Source organism: Bubalus kerabau, chromosome 4 (assembly GCF_029407905.1).
Source record: "Bubalus kerabau isolate K-KA32 ecotype Philippines breed swamp buffalo chromosome 4, PCC_UOA_SB_1v2, whole genome shotgun sequence".
Lineage (NCBI taxonomy): Eukaryota > Metazoa > Chordata > Mammalia > Artiodactyla > Bovidae > Bubalus > Bubalus kerabau.
The window spans coordinates 173,042,535-173,066,650 of NC_073627.1; the positions used below are offsets into that span (position 1 = coordinate 173,042,535).

A 24,116-nucleotide genomic window follows, 5' to 3' on the forward strand; every position below is an offset into this window, starting at 1 on the left:
TTTATGTGACTGTGCCAGGTCTTGGTTTCAGCATATGAATTCTTAGTTACAGCACGTGGGATCTAGTTCCCTGACCAGGGATTGAACCCAGGCCCCTGCATTGGGAGGTGCAGCGTCTTAGCCACCGTACCACCAGGGAAGTCCCCCTAGGAGTTCTTTATATATTCTAGATCCAGGTTCTTTATCATATATATATATGTATATTTTGTTGTTCCATCACTCAGTTGTGTCTGACTCTGTGACCCATGGACTGCAGCATGCCAGGCTTCCCTGCCCTTCACCATCTCCTGGAACTTGCTCAAACTCATGTCCATTGAGTCAGTGATGCCATCCAGCCATCTCGTCCTCTGTCATCTCCTTCTCCTCCCGCCTTCAATCTTTCCCAGCATCAGGGTCTTTTGTAATGAATTGGCTCTTTGCATCAGGTGACCAAAGTATTGGAAATTCAGCTTGAGCATCAGTCCTTTCAGTGAATATTCAGGGTTGATTTCTTTTAGGATTGACTCATTTGATCTCCTGCAGTCCAAGGGACTTTCAAGACTCTCCAACACCACAGTTCAAAAGCATCGGTTCTTTGGCTCTCAGCCTTTATGTTCCAGCTCTCACATCCATACATGACCACTGGAAAAGCTGAAGCTTTGAGTGTATATATATAATGAACATTTTCTGTTAGTCTTTGGTGTGACTGTTGATTTTCATTCAGTGTCTTTTGATGAGCAGCTGTTTTTCATTTTTAATTATCTAATTTATCAATTTTTTATGACCAGTGTTTTCTCAGTTCTACTCAGGATACCCTTGTCTACCTCCGTAGTGAAGATATTCTCCTTTATTATATTTTAGAAGCTTTCTACTATCAACTTCTGCATTTTACTTTCTGATCCATTTCAAGTTAATTTTTGTGAATGATGAGAGATATGATTTGAGATTCACTTTGTCCCATATGGATATCTGGTTGTTTCAACACCATTTATTGAAAAGAGTGTCCTTTATATATTACATAACATTGGGACCTTTGTTGAAAATCAGTTTAATACATGAGTAAGTGTGAGTTTATTTCTGTTCCATTGAGCTGTTTGGCTATGTTTATGCCAACATGATCTTATTTATTCTAAGTCTTAGATCAGGTGCTTCCAGTTTTTCAACTTTGTGTATTTTTAAGAAACAAGGAACTTTGCCTTGCAATATAAATATTAGTCTTCTTGCCAATTGCTACAACAAAATTACATCTTGGATTTTGTTTAAGATTATACTGAATCTATGGACCAATCTGGGGAGAATAGACCTCATAATATTTGATCTTCCAATTCATGAACATAGTATGTCTCTGCATTGGTTTAGGTCTGTTTAAATTTCTCTTAGCAGTAATTTATATTTTCAGAGTAGAGGTCTTGCACATATTTCATTAAGTTATATCTAAGTTTTTTATGTTTTTTTCCTATGCTACTGTGGTTTTTTTATTTTCAGTTTTTGTTGCTATTACATACAAACAATTAATTTTTATATATTGAATTTGTATCCTACAGTTTTGTTAACTTCACCTACTAGTTCTGTTAGCTTTTTTGTAAATTTCTTGAAATTTTTCTTGTACATAGTCATGTCATCTACTAATAAAGACTGCTGTACATCTTTTTTCTAATCTGTATTCCTTTTATTATTCTTTCCTATTATGCTGATTAGGACCTTCCAGTTAGTTGTTGAATAAATGAAATGAGTGTATGTCTTTGCCTGGCTCCTAATCATAGGGTTCAGGTTTTCATCATTGAATTTGATCATTTTCATCATTAAGCACTGTTTTAGCTGAAATAGGTTTTCATAGGTACCTCTTTATCTGTTAAGAAAGTTACCTTCTATTTCTAGTTTATGAAAGTTTTTGTCATAAATTGGTGTTACGTGTTTTTTTACATCTGTTGAGCTGATCCTATGAGTCTCATTTTTTATTCTGATAATGTGGTGAATTACATGGATTGATTTTTTTTTTAAAGTTATCATGCCTGTTCTTTATTAAAATACATTGATTATCAGAAAACCATGGAATGATCTAAAAAACATTACAGAAGAATGACTTCTGTTTTTAAGCTTCTTTTTCTTGGAAAGGCTTCTAAACTACTTTGAGACCTAGGGTAGTTTGTAGAGTCAATCTGTTACCAAGCATGTGTTTTCTGATTACTTCTATCTGAAATTCCCTAGGGTTGTACCTGGCTTTTACTATCATTGCCAAAACTGACCCTTCAACGGTGGGAAACTACAGTCCTAGGATTAGGAGAGCGCCCCAGATTCAGTCACTGGTCCATTAATCATGGTCATAGGCAAGAAAATAAATATTTCCGGTGTTTTTAAGATACCAGAGGTGTTAATATGTCATCATCCAGTAAAGCACCTTATTTAAAGGAAGTAATCTGTTCTGTTCTGCGTCTGTGAGACCATCACCACACTCAACATGGTGGACATGCCCATCACCCCCGGAAGTTCCCTCGTGCCCTCTTATAGCCCCTCACTCACCTCTTCTCTCTTTCGGGCAAGCGCTGCTCTGCTTCCTGTTTCTACAGATCAGTTAACCATGTTCTGCGGTGATGGTGTAGTCGCTAAGTTGTGTCCAGCTCTTGCGACCCCATGGGCTGTTGCCTGTCCATGGGCTGTTGCCTGTCCATGGGATTTTTCCAGGCAAGAATACTGGAGTGGGTTGCCATTTCCTTCCAGGGGATCTTCCCAACCCAGGGATCGAACCCTCATCTCTTACATCTCCTGCATTGCAGGCGGATTCTTTTACCGACTGAGCCACCAGGGAAGACGGCCCATAACATTTTCTAGAATCTTGCAAATATGGAATCTTATCTACTATGTGTGGTGGGGTCTGGCTTCTTTTGTTTAAAGATTCATCCATGTTTAAATGTATCAGTAGTTCATTCCTTTTGATTGAGGAATAGCAGTGCTCCATTGTCTAGATACGGATACCACATTTCCTTCATCTGTTTACTTATGAATTGACATTTAGCTTGTTTCCAGTTTGGAGCTAATACAATTAAAGCTGCTGTAAATGTGTCTTACTATGGACAAATGCTTTCATTTCTCTTGTAAAAGTACCTAGTCTGGATCATATGATAGGTCTATGTTTAACTTTTAAGAAACAGTCAGACACTGTGCCATTTTACATTTCAACCAGCAGTGTATTGTACTTTTCTTGCAATCAGTTCAGTTCAGTATCTCCGTCATGTCCAACTGTGACCCCATGGACTGCAGCACGCTAGGCTTCCCTGTTCATCACCAACTCCCAGAGCTTGCTCACACTCATGTCCATTGAGTCGGTGATGCCATCCAACCATCTCATCTCATCACTCTTGTAATATGCTTGTCTTGATTGGGTTTTAGAGTAATGCTGGCCTCATAAAGTGAGTTGGGAAGAGCATTTCCTGAGTATAGTGTCAATTAGGTTAAGTTGGTTAATAATGTTGTTCAAATCTCTTATTTTGGCACTTCCAGTGTGTCTTTTGGGCACTTCCTGTGTGTCAGGGAATGAGCCCTGGTTGGGCCAAACTGGCGGAGTCCCTCCCTCACAGAACATACAGGATAATAATCCGGGGAAAAGACATTGGTTGAAAGATCACACCATGTGTCTCCATTGGTGGTGGTCAGATCTTAGAAGGGAAGAGGAGAGGGGACTGAAAGATACATGACCAAGTAGGGCATCAGGGAGGGCTTCTGACGGAAGTGATGTTTAGGTGGAGCTATGTAGGACTGGAAGTAGTGATCCAGGCAGAAACGAGGGAAGAACATTCTAGGCAGAGGGAACAGCATAAGCAAAGGCCATGAAGCTTGGAAGATTGAGGGGGCAGTAAGTGGGCAGGTCCCAGGCCAAAGCAAGCAGGTGATGCCCTAGGGTTCATTGTAGCAAGTGTTTCTGGGTGTCCTGAGCTCCCTGCCTCAGGGGAGCAGGGGCGCTCGCAAATGGATGCCAGGGTTTTGACAGCAGGATCAAAGACCATGAGATCTGACCCAGAGGGTCTCCTAGAAACCATTCTGCATTTGGAGATGGGGCCTAAGACGGGAAGCAGTGTGCTCTGCTCTTTGCTCAAGAATTCTCTGTCCCTTGCGCAAAGGTGCCCAGAGTATGTGTTAGTGCCTAAGGGGACCACAAGGTCTTGCTCAAAGGCTTCCGTAGGAAGCTGGCAACATTGGGCCCCATCCCATCTTGGCCCTAAACTTATTAACCATTCTGGGCCTTGATTTCTTTAATCCTAAAAAAATACCGTTAATACCTGTTTACATTTGAAGAGTAGTTTATTCAAGGTGCTTCTGTGACTTGTGTGGATTCTCGTAAAATCCCCGTGAGGTTGGTGGTGCAGAAATGGGTGTCCCACTTTTATCGGCGGAGTTGAGGTAGGGAAACTGAGGCCAAGACCACAGAGGTCAGAGGTGACTGACCTGGAATTCAAAGGTGGGCTGGGCTCACAGCACACTCAGTGCTGGTTCCATTATAGCGAACCACGAGCTGTGGTCCCCAAACTGTGCTTCAGGGAGGTGGGGGAGAAATCAGAGATGGGACACTGGACATCTCCCTCAAAGTTTGATGTGTAGATTTATTCTGTGGCCAAAAAAAAAAAAAAGCTGGAAAGTGTGAGATGAGCCGCCTTCCGGTTGGATTCAGGGCCTTCAAGTTCCTTTTCTCTGGAAGGAAAGGAGGAAAGAGAGGACCTATGTAGGTGTCCTTCCCCACTTGCCCCTCTCCAGGTCCTGATTGAGAAAGTAAGAATCCAGAACGTGGGGCAGGGGCTTGGGGTGAGGGTAGTGGAGGACAATCGTGTTCTCCACAGTCTGAGCCTGGGGGGTTTCTTTCCGAGTTCAGGGGGGCAGGTGAGTTCTTGCTTAGGGGCCATCACTGAGGGACTCCTCACCCGCAGCTCTTGGCATCCGGCCACTGCTGTGCTGGGAAGGCAGTGACTCCGCAAAGGGACGGGGGGCAGCCTGAGTCCTGTGAGCGACCTCAGGGCCTTGAGTCCTGTGCGACCTTGAACCTGGCCCTGCCTCCTGCTTCTCCAGACCTGCGCTTCACCTCCGGCCAGGGATGGGCAGAGGTGCAGGAACAGAGAGCGCCCATTTGCTCTTTGGCAGTGAAAGCGGAGAGCGCAGCATCTGTGCCCAGGGTGGGCACTGCCCTGGGAGCGGGGGTAAGGAGGCCTCTCCTCTCCCCGAGGCAGGCTGCGGGGCAGGGTCCTTCTCAGGCCCCAGCCAGGCTCTATGGCAAGGTGGTGCTCTCAAGATGTTCCCACTGCTGTGGGTCCTGTGAGCCCTGGTCAGCACCAGAGGGGTCCCTTCTGTTGCCGCCTGATCCACTCTCACCCTCAGCAGAGAGTTGCAGTGGACTAAAGCCACTGCCTCCCCTCTTGGTTTGGAGGTGGCACAGTGGTCGCGTTCGGGGCTTGCTGGCACTAGTAACCATGTCTCCGGACCATGTGAAGGAGGCAGACTGCTGCCACCCGAGACCGCCAGAGCTGGAGACCACCTGAGGGTCAGCCCCCCCACACACTCACCTGCCCTCAGTCAGCCCAGCTTCCGCAGAGGATGCCGGCCAGGGAGGCAGGGGATCTGGTTATCGGCGGCACAAGCTGCACTTGGCACTGCCAGGGAGCTGCTGCACTTAAGCGTCGGTCGTCGGGTTGAGCACTGACCCCTAAGAGCACCCACCCCAGGCGGTGTCCACGAGCACCACCAGCCCCTTCCCCTGAGACCACGGGGCGACAGCCGCCCCCTGCTCGTCCCTTCCCCCAGCCCCGCCCCACCCCAGCCAGCCGGCCCTGCTAGCCTCTGCCTCTCTGTTGTCTGATGTGTCTGCTGAGCCAGCCTGCCTTAGGAAGAAAAGAGGCTTTAGGGACCTACGTTTTAGAAAGTGCATTTGACCCTGGGTTGACTCATCCGTGCCGCAAGCATGGGTCCCAGAGCGAGTTCTTAGACACTCAGAGCCTGGACTGTTCAAGGGTTACGGATGACCCACCCTGTGGACTGGTCAGTGGCCTCCAGGTAATGGTGAGTGTAAGCTGGCGATCAGGTTTCGCTCAGGGAGAAGCCGGAGAAGGTTCTAGACTCCCAGACTTTCTTGGGCTCCAGGTGGTAGCCAGAGAGGAGTTTCGACCTTTGAGCGTAGGGGGCTGTGGCCCAGCTCCAAGGGCCCGCGGCAACTGAGAGCGTGACCCTCTCAGGTACCGCCCCCGGGTGGGAGCCACCGGACGATCCAGACACAGGCTCTGAGTGTTCGCATCCAGAGGTCTCCCCGTCTCCACGCTTCGTGGCAGCGAAGAGTCAGACGAACCAGTCGGGGAAAAAGGCTCCGGCCTCCGTGGTCCGATGCTCCACCCTCTTACACCGCACCCCTCCAGCCACCCAAACCCAGACGTTCCGCACTCCAAACTCGGGATCTCCAGCAAGCAAGGCAACCGCAGGTACCAACGGCCTCTGTTCCCTTCACGCTGCCTCCGCTCCCCGCCCCTCTCCCCAGGCCTGCCACAGCTGTGCCCGCGGCCATTGTTCCCTTGCAAGAGCGAGGGTGGAGGGCCCGTGGCTCTCTGGGATGGATCTGGGTCCCTGCTCTGCCTCCTGCTGGCTCTGTGATTCTAACGAGCCACGTAGCCTCTCTGAGTCTGGGTTTTCTTACCCTAAGTCAGAGGGTTGTACAAGATGGTTTGCAAACTAATTTTTTTAAGCAGGAGAGTGCTTTTTCGTAAGTCATGGCCTACGGGGTTTTAAATTTTTTTTAATTTTTTGAACATTAGATGTTCTTGTGAAACTTGATTTCTCACTGACATGGAAAAGTCAGATCTGGCAGTCCTGGGCTCACTTTCCTGCAGGGCAGCCAGTTGCCTTGAGGCTGAGTCCCAAAGCGTGTGCTCTCCAGTTTTCCACAGTCCCCACCACTCCCTCCCACCTCCCCAGCACAATGGCCACGTGGCAGGCGCCATTTCTCATTGTGATCATGCTGTTGTCTGTCTCGCATCCCGCCCAGTTCATCCATTTACGTCACCTGCCTGGAACTCCTTGCCATGAGTTTGCACCTCCTCCCCCATCTTTCAGAAAACCCAGTCGAAAGACTCATTTCTCTGAAGAGCTGCTCTGCATGAGGAAGAGTGGTTGACTGGGAGCTCTGTTCTCCTGGCCTCTCTCTACCGGGTGCTACTCATGAAACCCCTCTCTGAACCATAGCCTAGCAGGAAGCCAATGGATGTCTGCTCCGGTGTTGTCTGAGTCTATGCAGGAAGGGCCCAGACTGCAGAAGGGTGAGCAGGCAGTGAATGGCGCACCCCAACCATTTCTTACCAGTCAGCAGGGAGAACTGCTGAGACACACTGTATGCTGAGAACCAGGAATCCTGATTCATGCCTGGATGGAAGGAGCCTTGGGCCGCCTGCCTAGATACGTGGGATGTAGGATGGAGTGGTGACATAGTCCTTCTGGGACTTCGGGCCTTTCAGATGCCTTCAGGAGGCCCAAAGTCACCTATGAAATGTATAAGCAAGTAAATGGAGAACTCACTTACATGAGTCAGGAGGCTGGACCGGAGACAGCCAAGGAATGAGCTGTGCTGCTTTATTCTGGTTCAGAGGGCTAATCAGGAGCAAGGATGTGGTTCTTAAAAATGTACATCTATCTCCACATTGGCAGGTGGGTTCTTTACCACTAGCACCACCTGGGGAGCCCCCCTGCCTGCCTCCTCAAATTTTGAAGCTATGCTTATGTGCTTACATCTCCCGAAAGGAGAGTAAGTAATCAGCCTTGAAGGTAATGGTTTTCAGGTACTGTGTAGAGAGGAGCTGGGGTTTGGCAGCAGTAGTCATAAATGAGTTAAACAGGCTGGTCATCACAGACTTACTAGTGGTAGATACCAGCTCAACTAAGGATCATGGCTTTCATATCTTGCTTTTACTCTTGACCTTGGGGCTGGGAGTTTTTGTACCTGCAGTTTCTGCAGAGAACTGCCTATAGGCTTTGTGTGGTTTGTGGCAGCTCTTGGAACCCAGTGTCACCATGGAAGCTTCCAGCGAGCCATGGGGCTTGCCTCTGGCTGCCTTTATGTGACGTACAAGACTTGTGGTGGGTGTCACACCTGGGTTACCAGCTGCACAGGATGTGAGCTACAGCCCGGCATGTTGAAGCTGGAAGTGACCACTGCAACTCTCATGCTAGAACAAGACAAGCTCCCTCGCATGCCTGTGTGCGTACCTGCGTGGGGATGTCCCCAGCAAAGGCACTCAGTGGTTTCCAGGCAGAGGTGCCCATAGCAGGAATAGCTGATCAAAATCTGCATAATCAGCTGAGCCATAGGAGATTGATTATAATAGTTTGTAACCTCAGTTGTGCTAAATGCTACCGATATATTGGTCAGGCTGCATGAAAATCCTCCACAGGTGGGTAACCATTCCCTGCATACATGAGAAGGTGGAGAAAGGAGTCACTCCCCTGGCCCAGACCTTTTTAAAGAGGAAGGCTCTGTCCCGGAAATGAAATCTCCTTATTCTACCATCTTCCGGGGTTAGGAACGTAGCCCCAGAAAATCGATAGCCTCACTTTCTCTGGGTTTTCACCTGTAAAATGGGAGTGACAGCGTGGATCTCACAGAGCTCTTGGAGGATTAAGGGGGATCATGAACATAAAGCATGTGGATCAGTGCCTGGCTCATAGCAGGCCCTTTTCCCTAGATAAAGAATCGAGGGGCTTGCTTTGCCGATTTACAGATGGTATCTTGAAGCGGGCAGGTGTGTAGCTCTCGGCCCAGGCATTTTACAGACACATTTGGAAGAGAGGGTCTTGCCTATGATGTTCTTGACAGCCTCTGGAAAAAAGAAGCTGCATCAGAGGGCATTGTCAGGGTCAGGCACAGGGGAATTGAGCGGGGCCTGTAGGAGCCATCTCTGGCTTTCTTTCCTATCACCCCAGTGATTGTCTGGAACACTGGCCCCCAACAGTCTGAGCACTTGCCTTCCAGGTGTCGGGCGGCCTGGGGACAATGACATTTCCCAAAGTGGGTTCCCAGGATTACCATCTTTGAGAGATACTAAGAAATCTCATATTTCTACTTTTTTCCTTTATTTTTTTTGGCTGTATATGGGATCTTAGTTCCCCGACCAGGGGTTGAACCCATGCTCCCTGCATTGGAAGCAAAGACTCTTAACAATTAGACCACCAGGAAGGTCCCTCATATTTTTTAAATGGGTTTCAGTTGCCAATTGTGTTTGAGAAGGTTGGGTTAGACAAAGCTAGACGGGTCTCTCTCCGGTGGAGCTTCTCAGAGCCTTTGCTGTCCTCGCCCGAGTTGTTGGTCAGATGCTCGTCCCAAACTGACTTGCTCCCAGAAGCCTTTGCCCCCTGGCGCCTCCAGCGTCCCTGATGAGCGGCTTGGAAACGCCGCGGCCACTCAGACACCGTCTCAGTGCTTCCTGTGGGTGGGGGATGGATGCCAGTTGCTGTTCCCCACCTGGTTGGGCCCTGTCTCTGACTCCAGCATTCACAGGGAGTTACGGGAGCCACTCAGGAAGGCGCCCCTTGTCCATGGGGACACCCCAGAAATCACTCGGGGAGCCAGTCCCTTTTCCTGGGTGAACCCTGACCAGACAGACCTCACCTGGTCACTGGCCTCCCTGGTTTGGAGCTGCCCCGACTCTGCCTGTCACGACTTCTCTGCCACCCAGGGGCCCCAACAGCCACCGGGCCCTCCTGCTCTGCCTGAGCCACCGCCAGAAAGCAGTCTGCCACCCTCCCCGCTCTCTGGTGGGTCCACATCACGTAGGTGTCACCTGTGACTCCCCAGGGGCCAGAGACGGGAGACCCTGGCCCATTCGCCATCTGCTCCATCAGCTTTACCTCATGTGTGTGCCTACATCCCACATATACCCCACGGTGCCTGGACCTCCACCCACCCTGGGCACTACTGGGGGGTCTCCTGGGGTCCCGAGGTGGTGTTAGGCAATTCAGATGAGCCTGAGAAGCTGGAAGTATGTGGTTTGGGGTTCTGGAGCCCCTCACTGTGCTGGTTCCCAAGCATAAGGCCTCAGGCAACTCACCCAGCCCAGGGTCTGGGGCAGGTCCCACGTCCCTGGCCTCCGAGCCGCCCCCTCTCTGGCATGCCCCCTCTCTGGACCTGGTACTGACCAGTCACTGTGGTTTTTTTTTTTCTTGCTCTCTCCCCTCCCCCACCCAGCAGAAAGCGCTTTCAGTCGGCGGGTAGAAGGCAAAGCACAAAACCACTTTGAAGAGACGAATAGCAGTTCCCAAAACTCCAGCGGTGAGTTGGTGAGCGGTGTGCCCCGGGACCGCCATCCTGTGCTCTGGGGTCTTTGTAGTCTGTGCTGGGCTAGGGTGTTGGGGGGAAGCTGGGGGCAGAGAATTAGAAGGCGGCCAGGGCCAGGCAGAAGTGGAGGGTCCCTTTCTTCCAGGCACGTCCCTCTAGGTCCCAGGAGCATCTTGGGGACTGTGGCTCCTCGTTGTCTTTCCATGGAGAGAGAAACTCCCCTGTCTCCAAGATTGACCTGGATGGCCCCCTTGGAGCTATTGCTGTGTTTATAGGGTCAGCCTTGCAGCCACTTTTTCCCCAGGAGAAGCAAAGTGGGTACAGTGGACAGAGCTGTGGCCCAAGAGCCAGAGGCCCCATGTTCTGGTCCCTCTTTGGACCTGGGAACGTCCAAAGGTTCCCTTCTAGCCCTTAACCAGCCCAAGTAGGTTTGCTTGAGGTTCCTGGTGGTGTTTTGGCGCCCCCTGGTGGCTGCCTCTTGCCAGACCCTGACAGAGACGTAGCTCCTTAGAACCGAGCGACCCTAAGGCCACTGTCCCCAGACAGACCTGGGGCAGCCTGGCAGAGCCATGAGCAATCACAGTCAGCTTCTGTCCGAAAAAGGCACAGCAGGCTGGTCTGCACAGTGCCAGCCAAGGCAGAGTGTGAAAAGGATTCTATTCCGATACTTCCTTTACACTAAGGTAAGGCATCGCTCCCTTGCTTGCTCAAAGTTTTCACTCACCAGATTAGTTATTGGCCTGTGCTCAGCGCCCTGCTGAGCCCTGGCTGGGTGTGGACAAGTGATGAACGCGACTTGACGGTGAGTCAGGGGCTTTATGAAACACGCAGGAGCGCAGATTTGCACAGAGTCTTCCTCACGGTGCCCAGAGCTCCAGCTGAGGCTTGACCCCAGCTCCACCATCGACAGGCTGGTGGCTTGGGCTCGCCCCTTGTTTCTCCTCTGCTGTGGAGTGGAAATGGCACACACGTCCCTGTGGTGGGGGATCATTCAGTGGGGGCCCTGCAGAGATACACATCCACGTGGTAGGCTGTTTGGGGGTGGTGGCGGGGGGGTTAAGTAAACCAAGCGATTTCATGAGTCAGTGCCCGAGGCAGGCAGTGAGGTGTGCCGTGGGAGCCCCGAGAATGTTGACATGGTCCTTTAAATTAGAGAGAACATCAGCTGTTCCAAACTGCTTCATCCTTTTGAAAACTGTAATGCCTCTCCGAAAGGTGGGCCTTAAAGAGACGGAGTGACTGGTCCAGGCCATGCAGGGATGAGCAGCAGAGCCGGGACCAAAACCCCAGTCTCCTGCAAGCCTTTGCTGTCAGCTAGACGGGCCATAGCCCCTGCCTCTCCTTCCATCAGACTCCATGTTCAGAATTGGGACGCTCCTGCTGGCAGCCACCATTTATTGAGCGCTTACTGTGTGCCTGGCACCTGTTCAGAGCTGTATGTGTCTTACCTGTCTTCACCCTTGCCACACAGCCAGCGAGGGTCAGTGTTACTGTTACCCTGCTTCTTGGATGAGGAAATTGAGGCTCAGGAGAGATCAATTGTCGCCCCGGGCCCCTAGCTTGTAAGTGGTGAAGCCAGGATTCCCCGGGGTAGTCTGTCTGCCCCATTCTGCTGTCCCCTGCCCGTGAGGCTCACCTGACGATACCAAGAGGCATGGGTAGCTGCCAGCAGACATTTGGCAGGATGGAGACACACAAAGGGAAAGCACAGCTCTCCCTTGGCTGCCCTGGTGTTTGGTATCAAACGTGTCCACCCCGGGTGCCCAGACCTAGCAGCCGTCCCAGCTCCCTGTCCTGAGATGGGCAGCCGCATGTGGGTATGTTCTCATGGTGTTCTGTGGGCGCACTGTGTGAGCTGGGGATGTCCTGGAAGGATGGCCCTGCCCGATCTCGACCTGCCCACGCCCAGTCCCACCTGAGACACCGCCTCCCCCTCCTCTGAGAGCCCATCTGGCTCACTGCTGCCCAAGACCAGAAATCGTGACAGTCAGCCCCGAGCACCAGAGCTGGAAGAGACTTAGCTAAACTGTTTCTCTTTTGCAGAAACTGCAAGTCCCCTGATTTCCAACCCTTTCCCTCTCCTACAGAGTAAGTGAGGGTCCCGTCGGGGGGCTGGAGAGGGCAAGACAGGGCAGGGAGTGAACTCAGCCCGCCACACACTCCAGACCCCTCCCAGGCAGACCCGGCAGCTGGTGGAGGCAGGGGGCGGCCCAGCCCAGGTGGGTGGAGGAGTGTGGACAGCCTGCCTCTGCCACCCCCAGCCCTGCAGAAGCAAGGCCTTCCCTTCCTGCCCACGGGGCTGGCCTCACGATGCCGCTCCCAAGCCCCACCTCCGCCGTCATCCAGCTCTTTTCCTTACTCATCTTTGCTCTCTTCCCTTTTCCTTCCGTGTCCTCGTGCCGGGCACACAGAGATGAAAAGATAACAGGCCCTGCGCATGAGCTCCCATTTTTATACGCGCTCATCATTCCCACCGTCCGCCCTCTCCCCTCCTCTTCCCTGTCTCATCCCTGCTTCTCTGGCTCTTCGCTGTTTCTCTGCTTCCCACCCTTTCTCTCGTCCCTTCCCTCCTTCTCTGTCCTTGCCTCCACGTCCATCGTCTTGTCTTTGGTTCATTCATACCTTCATTCAGTCGTCCGCTCAGCAGACTGAGCCATCTGTGTGCCTCCCCCAGCCGAGAGAGAGAGGCAGGCTGTGGAACCGAGAAGGTGCGGTCTCTGCCCTGTGTCACCCCAGCGCCCAGAACAGTGCCTGGCACACAGTGAGCCCTCGATAGGTGCCCCGTGGCTGCACCCGACGGCCTGTTACCTGCCGTGTTCCTCTCTCCATCTCTTTCTCCTCCCCAGCCTCTCCCTCACTAGCTAGTGCCAGGGGAGCCCCAAGGGCACCGCTCCCTGTGTGTCTGGGTGCCCAGCTCCAGAGCTGCCCGCGGCCCTGCAGAAAGGCGCTGGGGTTCGTGCAGCCCTTCAGACGGCCGCTCTGTCTCTCCCCGCAGAGCCCTACACGTGCGGCGCCTGCGGGATCCAGTTCCAATTCTACAACAACCTGCTGGAGCACATGCAGTCTCACGCGGGTAAGGGCCCTGCGGCCCCCCTCCCCTCCCTTCCTCCCAGATCCTCCAAAGGGCAGGGCCAGCCTGGGGCCACGCCCCCAGGGGACAGTCACAAGACCTGGGTCAATCCTGTAACCCAGGGTAGTGTGGAGCTGAAGAAGCTTCCGGAAGCTGTGGCTTCTGCCTGGAGCCTGGTGGCCACATAGGTGCTGAGCAGGACAGAGACGTGGAGGTGTGTGGTTTGAGGTCCAGGGGAGCGGAGGTGGGGAGGGCAGTGGAGAAGCTCAGCCCAGGGCAGCCTGGGATGAACCCCGTCGCGTTCAGGGGAAAACCCTGTCGCACGAAGCAGCTGTCGTCAAACCTGAGGCTGCCTCGGTCACTAGGACGGCCGGTGGAAGCACGGGCTTCTAGGCTTCTCCCTGAACTTCAGACACCTGGGTCTGAGGTGGGGCCTGGACATGCATTATTGGCAGGTCCTCATGCCATGCACCCCCAGCTTGTCCAGGGGCCACGCTTTGAGAACTCCTGCTATAGAGGTAAAGAATCTGCCTGCAGTGCAGGAGACCTAGCTTCAATCCCTGGGTCGGGAAGACCCCCTGGAGAAGGAAATGGCAGTTCTCTCCAACACTCTTGTCTGAAGAAGTCCGTGGACAGAGGAGCCTGGCGGGCTACAGTCCGTGGGGTTGCAAAGAGTCGGACGTGGCTGATCAACTTTTACTTTCACTTCAGCGGCAAAGCTAGGAGTCTGCTTCTCCATCTGCCCAGCTTATGGTGTCAGCTCCCTCACTAGACCATCCAGCCTCCAATTTTAGGTTTTTATCATAGTAGCACTGATTTTTTATCTAGTCAGGGAGACGCTATTCGCTGTAACAGGAAATCCCAAATTCTCGGTGGTTTGACATAACCACTTACCGTCTCAGCCCTAGCACAGCCTCATGCAGATGACCTTCCACGTGGCCACTCGGGGACCCAGACTCCTTCATGTGTCTCCATCCTCCTCTGGGTCACAGAGTCCTCTTTCTCTGGCTGGCGGGCACCCTTCCTTCTTGACCCATTAGACCACAAATGACATACAGATGCTCCAGTGCCAGGGGAATTCTGGGAAGCACACCCAGAGCCCTGCCCAGGGGCAGCCCGACACTCCGCGGAGGGAAACCAGAATGTGAGGGAAGCAGCTCGCTGACCCCACCTCCCCTCCTTCAGAGTGACCCTATGGAGGCACTGGAGGTGATGTGAGAAAAGCCCTTGATGGTGGTTCAGTTCAGTTGCTCAGTCATGTCCGACTCTTTGTGACCCCATGAATCGCAGCATGCCAGGCCTCCCTGTCCATCACCATCTCTCGGAGTTCACTCAGACTCACGTCCATCGAGTTGGTGATGCCATCCAGCCATCTCATCCTCTGTCGTCCCCTTCTCCTCCTGCCCCCAATCCCTCCCAGCATCAGAGTCTTTTCCAATGAGTCAACTCTTCGCATGAGGTGGCCAAAGTACCGGAGTTTCAGCTTCAGCATCATTCCTTCCAAAGAAATCCCAGGGCTGATCTCCTTCAGAATGGACTGGTTGGATCTCCTTGCAGCCCAAGGGACTCTCAAGAGTCTTCCCCAACACCACAGTTCAAAAGCATCAATTCTTCAGCGCTCAGCCTTCTTCATAGTCCAACTCTCACATCCATACATGACCACAGGAAAAACCATAGCCTTGACTAGACGGACCTTTGTTGGCAAAGTAATGTCTCTGCTTTTGAATATGCTCTCTAGGTTGGTCATAACTTTGCTTCCAAGGAGTAAGCGTCTTTTAATTTCATGGCTGCAGTCATCATCTGCAGTGATTTTGGAGCCCCAAAAAATAAAGTCTGACACTGTTTCCACTGTTTCCGCATCTATTTCCCATGAAGTGATGTGACCAGATGCCATGATCTTCGTTTTCTGAATGTTGAGCTTTAAGCCAACTTTTTCACTCTCCTCTTTCACTTTCATCAAGAGGCTTTTTAGTTCCTACCATAAGGGTGGTGTCATCTGCATATCTTAGGTTATTGATATTTCTCCCGGCAATCTTGATTCCAGCTTGTGCTTCTTCCAGCCCAGCGTTTCTCATGATGATTTAGTATAGGCCAGATAGAAGCTGACCAGGAAAAAGATATGAGGTAGAGAGGCAGTGTTTGTTAAGCTGCTGTTACTTCTACTGTTACTGTTATTGTCAGTTATTGTCACTCTCTTAGGGCTTCCCTAAGTGGGAAAGTGGGAAAAGAACCCGCTAGTGGTAAAGAACCCGCCTGCCAATTCAGGAGACGGAGGAGAGGCAAGTTCGATCCCTGGATAGGGAAGATCCCCTGGAGGAGGGCATGGCAACCCACTCCAGTATTCTTGCCTGGAAAATCCCCCTGGACAGAAGAGCCTAGTGGGCCACAGTCCGTAGAGTTGCAGAGTCGAACATGACTGACACGACTTAGCACACACGCTGGTCTCTCTTAGGTTTATAAATCTTTCATATCATCTTCCAGGTTGGGCCTAACTAACAATATTACAGGGCTAGATGCTCTTGGACAGGTACTGTTCTGTTAGTGTGACCTCTCTTCATTTGTTCACTTACTCAGCATATATCTGTTGGTTACCTCCTATATGGTTCAGTTCAGTTCAGTGGCTCAGTCGCATCCAACTCTGCCACCCCATGAACTGAAGCATGCCAGGCTTCCCTGTCCATCACCAACTCCCGGAGTTTACTCAAACTCATGCCCATTGAGTCAGTGATGCCATCCAACCATTTCATCCTCTGTCGTCCGCTTCTCCTCCCACCTTCAATCTTTCCCAGCGTCAGGGAGTAAGCTCTTCGCATCAGGTGGCCAAAGTATTGGGGTTTCAGCTTCAACATCAGTCCTTCTAATGAATATTCAGGACTGACTTCCTTTAGGATGGGCTAGATCTCTTTTCAGAGCTCCAGTACTCTTGCCTGGAGAATCCCGTGGAGGGAGGGCTGCAGTCCATGGTGTCGCATCTGCTATACACTAGGTACCAATTCATATGATTTTAGGTGGAGAGGGGAGATATTTATTTCTATTGTACTCATCAAATCAGTTCAAAGCAGGATTGGCTTCCATGACATGTGAGTTCCAGTCCTCTCCAGCCCGTGGGTCTCCATACCACATACCGAGCAGGATACCTTGTCCTCTTCTCTGAGACTCCATCACTAAAAGAAGGGCTCACAGATCTCAGTGGCCCTCTTCACACCCAGGTTCCATCTCCCCGTGTCTCTTGCCTCCAGCTTGCCTTTGCCATCAGCCATCCTGCAGCAGGAAGGGCCTTCACAGCGTTTAGACTTGACCCTGGGCAGCCAGTGGCCAAAATTGGAAGGCTGCTGGGAACCCCTGCCTGAGCACAGCACTTGGGTCCCTTGGGCCGGAGACCCCCACAACCCAGCCCCTGCTCACTCCTCCCCTGAGGCCCTCTGCCCCCCTGCCACCTCTGGAATGCGCTTAGTCGCTCAGTCCTGTCTGACTCTTTGTGACCCCTTGGGTTATAGCCCGTCAGGCTCCTCTGTCCATGAGTGGGCTGCCACTTCGTCCTCCCGGGGATCGGCCCTAATCAGGGATTGAACCTGCATCTCCTGCATCTCTTGCACTCCCAGCGGATTCTTTACCTCTAAGCCACCTGGGAAGCCCGCCACCTCTGGAAGCTGAGCTCTAATTAGGAAAGAGTCTGTGTGCCAGGGCTTCTCTGACCCTCAGGCAGTTGGGCGGAGGCCATTAACATGCAAATCAAGGATGCGCCTGTGGGGCCCCGCCTCCCCCAGGCATCCCAACGTGTTTTCCCCGAGAAGAGCTTTGGGCTGCTTTGTTCTGGTTCAGTGCCAGCAGAGAATGCCTCACCGGCAATCCAGTGCAAAGCCAGGCTGAAGCCCAGCCAGGCTGAGTCGGGATTAAAGGATTGACTCCATAGAGAGAAATTAAGCGTCATGATCTGCGCAGTTCACAGTGCTGCTGATAAAGGGGATCAACCTCGAATAACACCAATCTCATTAAGAGGCTGCTGAATGGCATAGAGTAATTCCCGCTAATAAACTTCCTTTCTGTGCGGTAGGAAAACCTGCCTGGTCCCTGGTGACAGTTTAGGAGTGGGGTTTGGCAGCAGTGATACTGACGGTAGCTAACACTTAGTGAGCAATTACTGTGTGTCGGGCCTGGTTATAGCACCAAGGCTCCTCAGTAAGCTGGCTAGCATTATCATCCCCATTATACAGATGAGGAAACTGAGGCTCAGAGAACGTAATCGCTGGCCCAGAGTTGCATGACTCATAAGAGTAATACCTAACATCGTTTGAGTTCTTACATATTAGCTCATTTGATCTTCAGAAGTCCCTCTGAGTTAAGTGTTCCAATTAGCTCTCCTTCATAGAAGATGGAAGCACCTATTGTGGGCAGGAAAGTGTCAATTAAAAAATATTTATCAGGGACTTGCCTAGTGGCCCAGTGGTTAAGAATCCATACTTCCACTCCTGGGGACACAGGTTTGATCCCTGGTTTGGAAACTAAGATCCCCCATGCTGTTCAGCACTGCAAAGAAAAAAAAAGCACAATTTATCAATAAGAAAATTGTTAGCCCTGTCCAACAGCTAATGATTCAAATAATGATACAATATTTAATAAGCATAAGCTATTCCCATAATGTTTTGCCTCCAGAATGCAATAGGTCATTCCCTCAACTGCTATCAGTAGGGGAGATGCTCTGCTTTTTAAAATTTTTCCAAGCTGTAGTGCTGTATTGCTTGTTTGTGTTTAGAAGTGTGCATTATGCAGTTCATTTTAGTATGCTGTTTCTATGTGGTTTATTTTTTTGTTCTTTTCATAAAATGTGTGAATTATAAAATAAAATGACTAAGTAACTTGCCCAAGGCTCTACAACCACTGAATCAGACTATGATTCTGACCCTCTCATGAACTCAGCAGCCAGGTGCCCTCTTCAGCAGAGCGGTTGGGGTGCAGGATTAGGGATGGGGGAAGCCTCTCAGAGGTCATCCCTTCTGGCCTCTTTTCAGCTAAGTATGGCCTGGGGACTTTCCTAGCAGGCAAATATATTGGCAGCTCAGAGTGGTAGGATGTGGGAATGGCCACACTGAACTTCTGGGCCCTTTGAGGGCTTACCTAATCACCTTTCTGGGTGTCAGTCTTCTCATCTGTAAAGTGGGTTCATCACCATTCTCCAGAGCCTGGGTGAGATGATGCATGTAAAATATTGAGGACTGTGGCTCATTCTAAAATAAGACCAAATAATACAAGTATTTCCTTTTCCATCCGCTGCTGGAAACAACTGCTTTCTCTTTCTGGCAACTGGTCCCTCCCTGGGAGACATTCTTTATTCCAGTTTTGCGTCCAGTCCTTTGCAGATGTGTATATCTGTTCATGTGTGAACATGTGTATCTGTGATACATGGGAATAGCCACATTGAATAAACCTTGTTTCCAGCTCAAGCTATAAATCAGACCATTCGCAGAGCATTTACTGAGTGCCTCACCCATTCAGCAGCATTATCTATGACATAAGGAGAAAAAAGGTTTTTAATCAACCATACTAGACATCGTTATCAAATTTGAGGTTGAGTAATACGGGCTTCCCTTGTGGCTCAGAGGGTAAAGCATCTGCCTGCAGTGCAGGAGACCTAGGTTTGATCCCTGGGTCGGGAAGATGCCCTGGAGAAGGAAAGGGCAACCCACTCCAGTACTCTTGCCTGGAGAATCCCAAGAACGGAGGAGCCTGGTAGGCTATAGTCCATGGGGTTGTAAAGAGTCCGACACAACTGAGTGACTTCACTTTCACTTTCAGTCCCAATTCCAAGACTTGCAGAAAGGCAGAGAATGAGGAAACCACCCTGCAACCATAATCTCACTACTCAAAGCCAACCACCATTCCTCTTTTAATGGTTTCTTTTCAGTCTATTTTAAAATTAGATTTATTTATAATTTACATAAATAAGATTCACCAATTTTAAGAGTTCTGTTTGATAGGTTTTGATAAATGTATAGTCATTTAACCACCATCATAAGCTGTATAATGTATAATATATAATGTTACTATTGACCCAAAAAGTTCCCTTCGCAGCAGGTCCCTTTCCCAGACCCTCACACTGGCACACCGTCTGCTTTCTTTTGTTACAGTTTCGGGAATTTTGTGTGCATGCGTTCATCGTTGCTTAAGTCGTGTCCTACTCTGTTGGACCCTATGGACTGTACAGCCTGCCAGGCTCCGCTGTCCATGGGGTTCTCCAAGCAAGAATACTGGAGTGAATTGCCATTTCCTCTTCCAGGGTAATCTTCCTGACCCAGGGATTGGACCCATGTCTCCTGAGTCTTCTGCATTGGCAGACAGGTTCTTTACCACTAGTGCCATTTGGGAAGCCTGCAATTTTGTATAAATAGATTATATATTTATTCTCTTGTGTCTGACTTGGGTGTCTGACTTCTTTCACTTAGCATACTTTTGAGACTCATTCATATTCTATGATACTAGTCTTTTAATTTCTGAGTAGTATTTTATTGTCTGGATATACCATAGTTTGTTTACCTGTTCCCAGGCTTCCCTGGTAGCTCAGAGGTTAAAGCATCTGCCTACAATGCGGGAGACCTGAGTTTGATCCCTAGGTTGGGAAGATCCCCTGGAGAAGGAAATGGCAACCCACTCCAGTACTCTTGCCTGAAGAATCCCATGGACAGAGGAGCCTGGCGGGCTACAGTCCATGGGGTGGCAAAGAGTCGGACACAACTGAGAGACTTCACTTCACTTCCCCCAACTGATGGACTTTTAGGCTATCTCCAGTTTGGAGCTATTACGAATAAAGCTGCTGTGAATGTCCAAGTGCAAGTCCCTATGTAGACATGTTTTTAACTACTACGTAGATACCTAGGAGTGGAAATTCTGGGTCATACAGTCAGTCTACAGTTAACCTTTTGAAGAGCTTCCCCATTTCACTAAAGTGTCTGCACCATTTTCACATTCCCACCAACAGTGTATGAGGGGTCCAGCTTCTCCACATCCTTGATAACGCTTGTTATTATCTGACTGGCTATAGCCATTCTGATGCATTAAGTCAGGGTTCCCCAACCTCTAGCATCTAATGCCTGGTGGTCTGAGGTGGAACTGGTATATATAATAATAATAATAGAAATAAAGTGCACAGTAAATGCAGTCCCCACCCCAGTCCATGGAAAAATTGTCTTCTATGAAACTGACCCCTGGTGCCAAAAACCTTAGGGACTGCTACATTAAGTGAGAGGTTTCCCCAGTGCTTCAGTGGTAAAGAATCTGCCTGCAGTGCAGGAGCCAAAGGAGATGTGGGTTCAATCCTTGGGTCGAGAACATCCCCAGAGGAGGGCATGGCAACCCATTCCAGTGTTCTTGCCTGGAGAATCCTGTAGACAGAGGATCCTGGCGGGCTACAATCCATAGGGTCACAAAGAGTCAGACATGACCTAAGCGACTTAACACACACACACATTAACTGATATCTCATTGTTATTTTAATCTGTGTATTATTGTTGTTCAGTCGCTCAGTCGTGTCTGACTCTACAACTCCATGGACTGCAACACACCAGGCTTCCCTGCCATTCACCATCTCCCAGAGCTTGTCCAAACTCAACTTGCATTGAGTCAGTGATGCCATCCAACAACCGTCTCATCCTCTGTCGTCTTCTCCTCCTCCTGTCTTCAATCTTTCCCAGCATCGGGCTCTTTTCTAATGAGTAGGCTCTTCACATCAGGTGGCCAAAGTATTGGAGCTTCCAATGAACTGAAGCTTCCACTTTCATTCTAGTCCTTCCAGTGAATATTCTGGATTGCTTTTCTTTAAGATTGACTAATTTGAGTTCCTTGCAGTCCAGGGGACTCTTAAGAGTCTTCTCTAACACCACAGTTCAAAAGCACCAATTCTTTGGTGCTCAACCTTCTTTATGGTCCCACTCTCACATCCATACATGAGTACTAGAAAAATATAGCTTTGACTTTAGGGATCTTTGATGGCAAAGTAATGTCTCCACTTTTTAATATGCTGTCTAGGTTTGTCATAGCTTTTCTTCCAAGGAGCAAGCATCTTTTAATTTCATGGCTGCAGTTACCATCTGCAGTGATTTTGGAGCCCAAGAATATAAAGTCTGTCACTGTTTCCATTGTTTCCCCATCTATTTGCCTTGAAGTCATGGGACCAGATGCTATGATCTTAGTTTTTTGAATGTTGAGTTTTAAGCCAGCTTTTTCACTCTCCTCTTTTACCTTCTTGAAGAGGCTCTTTAGTTCCTCTTTGCTTTCTGCCATAAGGGTGGTATCATCTGCATATCTGAGGTTATTGATATTTTTCCCTGCAATCTTGATTCCAGTTTGTGCTTCATCCAGCCCAGCATTTCATATGATATATTCTGCATATAAGTTAAATAAGCAGGGTGACAGTATACAGACTTGGCGTATTCCGTTCCCAATTTGGAACCAGTCCGTTGTTTCATGTCCAGTTCTAACTGTTGGCTTCTTGACCTGCATACAGATTTCTCAGGAGGCAGGTAAGATGGTCTGGTATTCCCATCTGTTTAAGAATTTTCCAGTTTGTTGTGATTCACACAGTTAAAGGCTTTAGCGTAGTCAGTGAAGCAGAAATAGATGTTTTTTGGAATTCTCTTTCTTTTTCTGTGATCCAACAGATGTTGGCAATTTGATCTCCGGTTCCTCTGCCTTTTCTAAATCCAGCTTCAGCATCTGGAAGTTCTCAGTTCACGTTCTGTTGAAGCCTAGCTTGGAGAATTTTGAGTGTTACTTCGCTAGTGTGTGAGATGAGTGCAACTGTGAGATAGTTTGAACATTCTTTGGCATTGCCTTTCTTTGAGATTGGAATGAAAACTGACCTTTTCCAGTCCTGTGGCCTCTGCTGAGATTTCCAAATTTGCTGGCATATAGAGTGCAACAGTTTAACAGCATCATGTTTTAGGATTTGAAATAGCTCAGCTGAAATTCCATCACCTCCACTAGCTCTGTTTGTAGTGATGCTTCCTAAGGCTCGCTTGACTTCACACTCTAGGATATCTGGCTCTAGGTCAGTCACACCATCTTGGTTATCTGGGTCATGAAGATCTTTTTGGTATAGTTCTTCTGTGTATTCTTGCCACCTCTTCTTGGCATCTTCTGCTTCTGTTAGGTCCATACCATTTGTCCTTTATTGAGCCCATCTTTGCATAAAATGTTTCCTTGGTATCTCTAATTTTCTTGAGATCTCTGATCTTTCCCATTCTGTTGTTTTCCTCTATTTCTTTGCATTGATCGCTGAAGCAAGCTTTCTTATCTCTCCTTGCTATTCTCTGGAACTCTGCATTCAGATGGGTGTATCTTTCCTTTTCTGTATATTCCTGATGACAAATGATGTTTAACATTTTTTTAATGTGCTTATTGGCCACTTAAGTATCTCCTTTGGAGAAATGTCAGTTCAAATCCTTTGCCCATTTTTTAATTGGGTGTTTTGGGGGTTTTTTTTTTATTACTGAGTTGTAAGAGATAATTTTATCTCTGTAGATACATGAGGCCTCTATAGATAGATGATTTACAAATATCTTCTCCCATTCTGTAGGTTGTCTTTTCACTTTCTTGATGCTGTCCTTTGAAGCATGAAAGTTTTTGATGAAGACTTTTTTTCATTGTTTGTGCTTTTGATGTCATGTGTAAGAAATCATTGCCTGATCAATGGTCACAAAGACTTAACTCCTGTTTTCTTGTAAGAGTTTTCTAGTTTTGGCTCTTAGAGTTAGGCCCATATTCCATTTTGTGTTAATTTTTGTATGTGGTGTGAGGTAGGGGTTAAACTTCATTCTTTTGCATGTGTATATCCAGTTTTCCCAGCTTAGCTTTTTGAAAGGACTATTCATTTCCCTGTCGCATTGTCCTGGCACCTTTGTCGAAAATCAGTTCATTGAAAATTTGAGGGTTTATTTTTGGATTCTAAATTCTGTTTCATTGGTCTGTATGTCTATTTTTGTGCCAGTACCACACTGTCTGGATTACCATGGCTTTATAGTAGCTTTGAAATCAGGAAGTCTAAGCTCTCCAGCCTTGTTCATTTTTAAGAGTGCTTGGCTCTTCTGCATAAACTTTAGGATCAACTTGTCAATATCTGCAAAAAAAGACAGCAGTATAGGGATTGGGTTGAATCTGGATCAATTTAGGGAGAATTGCTATTTTAACAATATTGTCTTCTTATCTATGAAAATGGAATGCCTTTTTATTTATTTATGCCTTCTTTGAATTTTTCAAACATGTTTTTAGTTTAAGTGTACAATCTTATTTTATAATTTATTCCTAAGTATTTTACTCAAAGATGGAGAAGCTGTATACAGTCAGCAAAAACAAGACCAGGAGCTGACTGTGGCTCAGATCATGAACTCCTTATTGCCAAATTCAGACTTAAATTGAAGAAAGTAGGGAAAACCACTAGACCATTCAGGTATGACTTAAATCAAATCCCTTATGATTATACAGTGGAAGTGAGAAATAGATTTAAGGGCCTAGATCTGATAGATAGAGTGCCTGATGAACTATGGAATGAGGTTCGTGACATTGTACAGGAGACAGGGATCAAGACCATTCCCATAGAAAAGAAATGCAAAAAAGCAAAATGGTTGTCTGGGGAGGCCTTACAAATAGCTGTGAAAAGAAGAGAAGCGAAAAGCAAAGGAGAAAAGGAAAGATATAAACATCTGAATGCAGAGTTCCAAAGAATAGCAAGAAGAGATAAGAAAGCCTTCTTCAGCGATCAATGCAAAGAAATAGAGGAGATGGGGA

The 24,116-nt window shown here is 48.8% G+C and overlaps 1 protein-coding gene across 29 annotated transcripts in view; it reads left to right on the plus strand.

Annotated features, from left to right (window-relative positions):
• ZNF618 (zinc finger protein 618) overlaps nt 1–24,116 on the plus strand; it is a 204,755-nt gene that overhangs the window by 162,294 nt on the left and 18,345 nt on the right. For 18 of the 29 annotated variants that reach the window (XM_055579422.1, XM_055579441.1, XM_055579413.1 and 15 more), the window contains 4 exons: nt 6,192–6,431; nt 10,181–10,264; nt 12,314–12,358; nt 13,266–13,343. In XM_055579422.1, coding sequence (XP_055435397.1) covers nt 6,192–6,431; nt 10,181–10,264; nt 12,314–12,358; nt 13,266–13,343 — 447 coding nt within the window. The remainder of the gene's footprint in view (nt 1–6,191; nt 6,432–10,180; nt 10,265–12,313; nt 12,359–13,265; nt 13,344–24,116) is intronic. The other 11 variants (XM_055579416.1, XM_055579420.1, XM_055579417.1 and 8 more) reach the window with 7 other exon arrangements.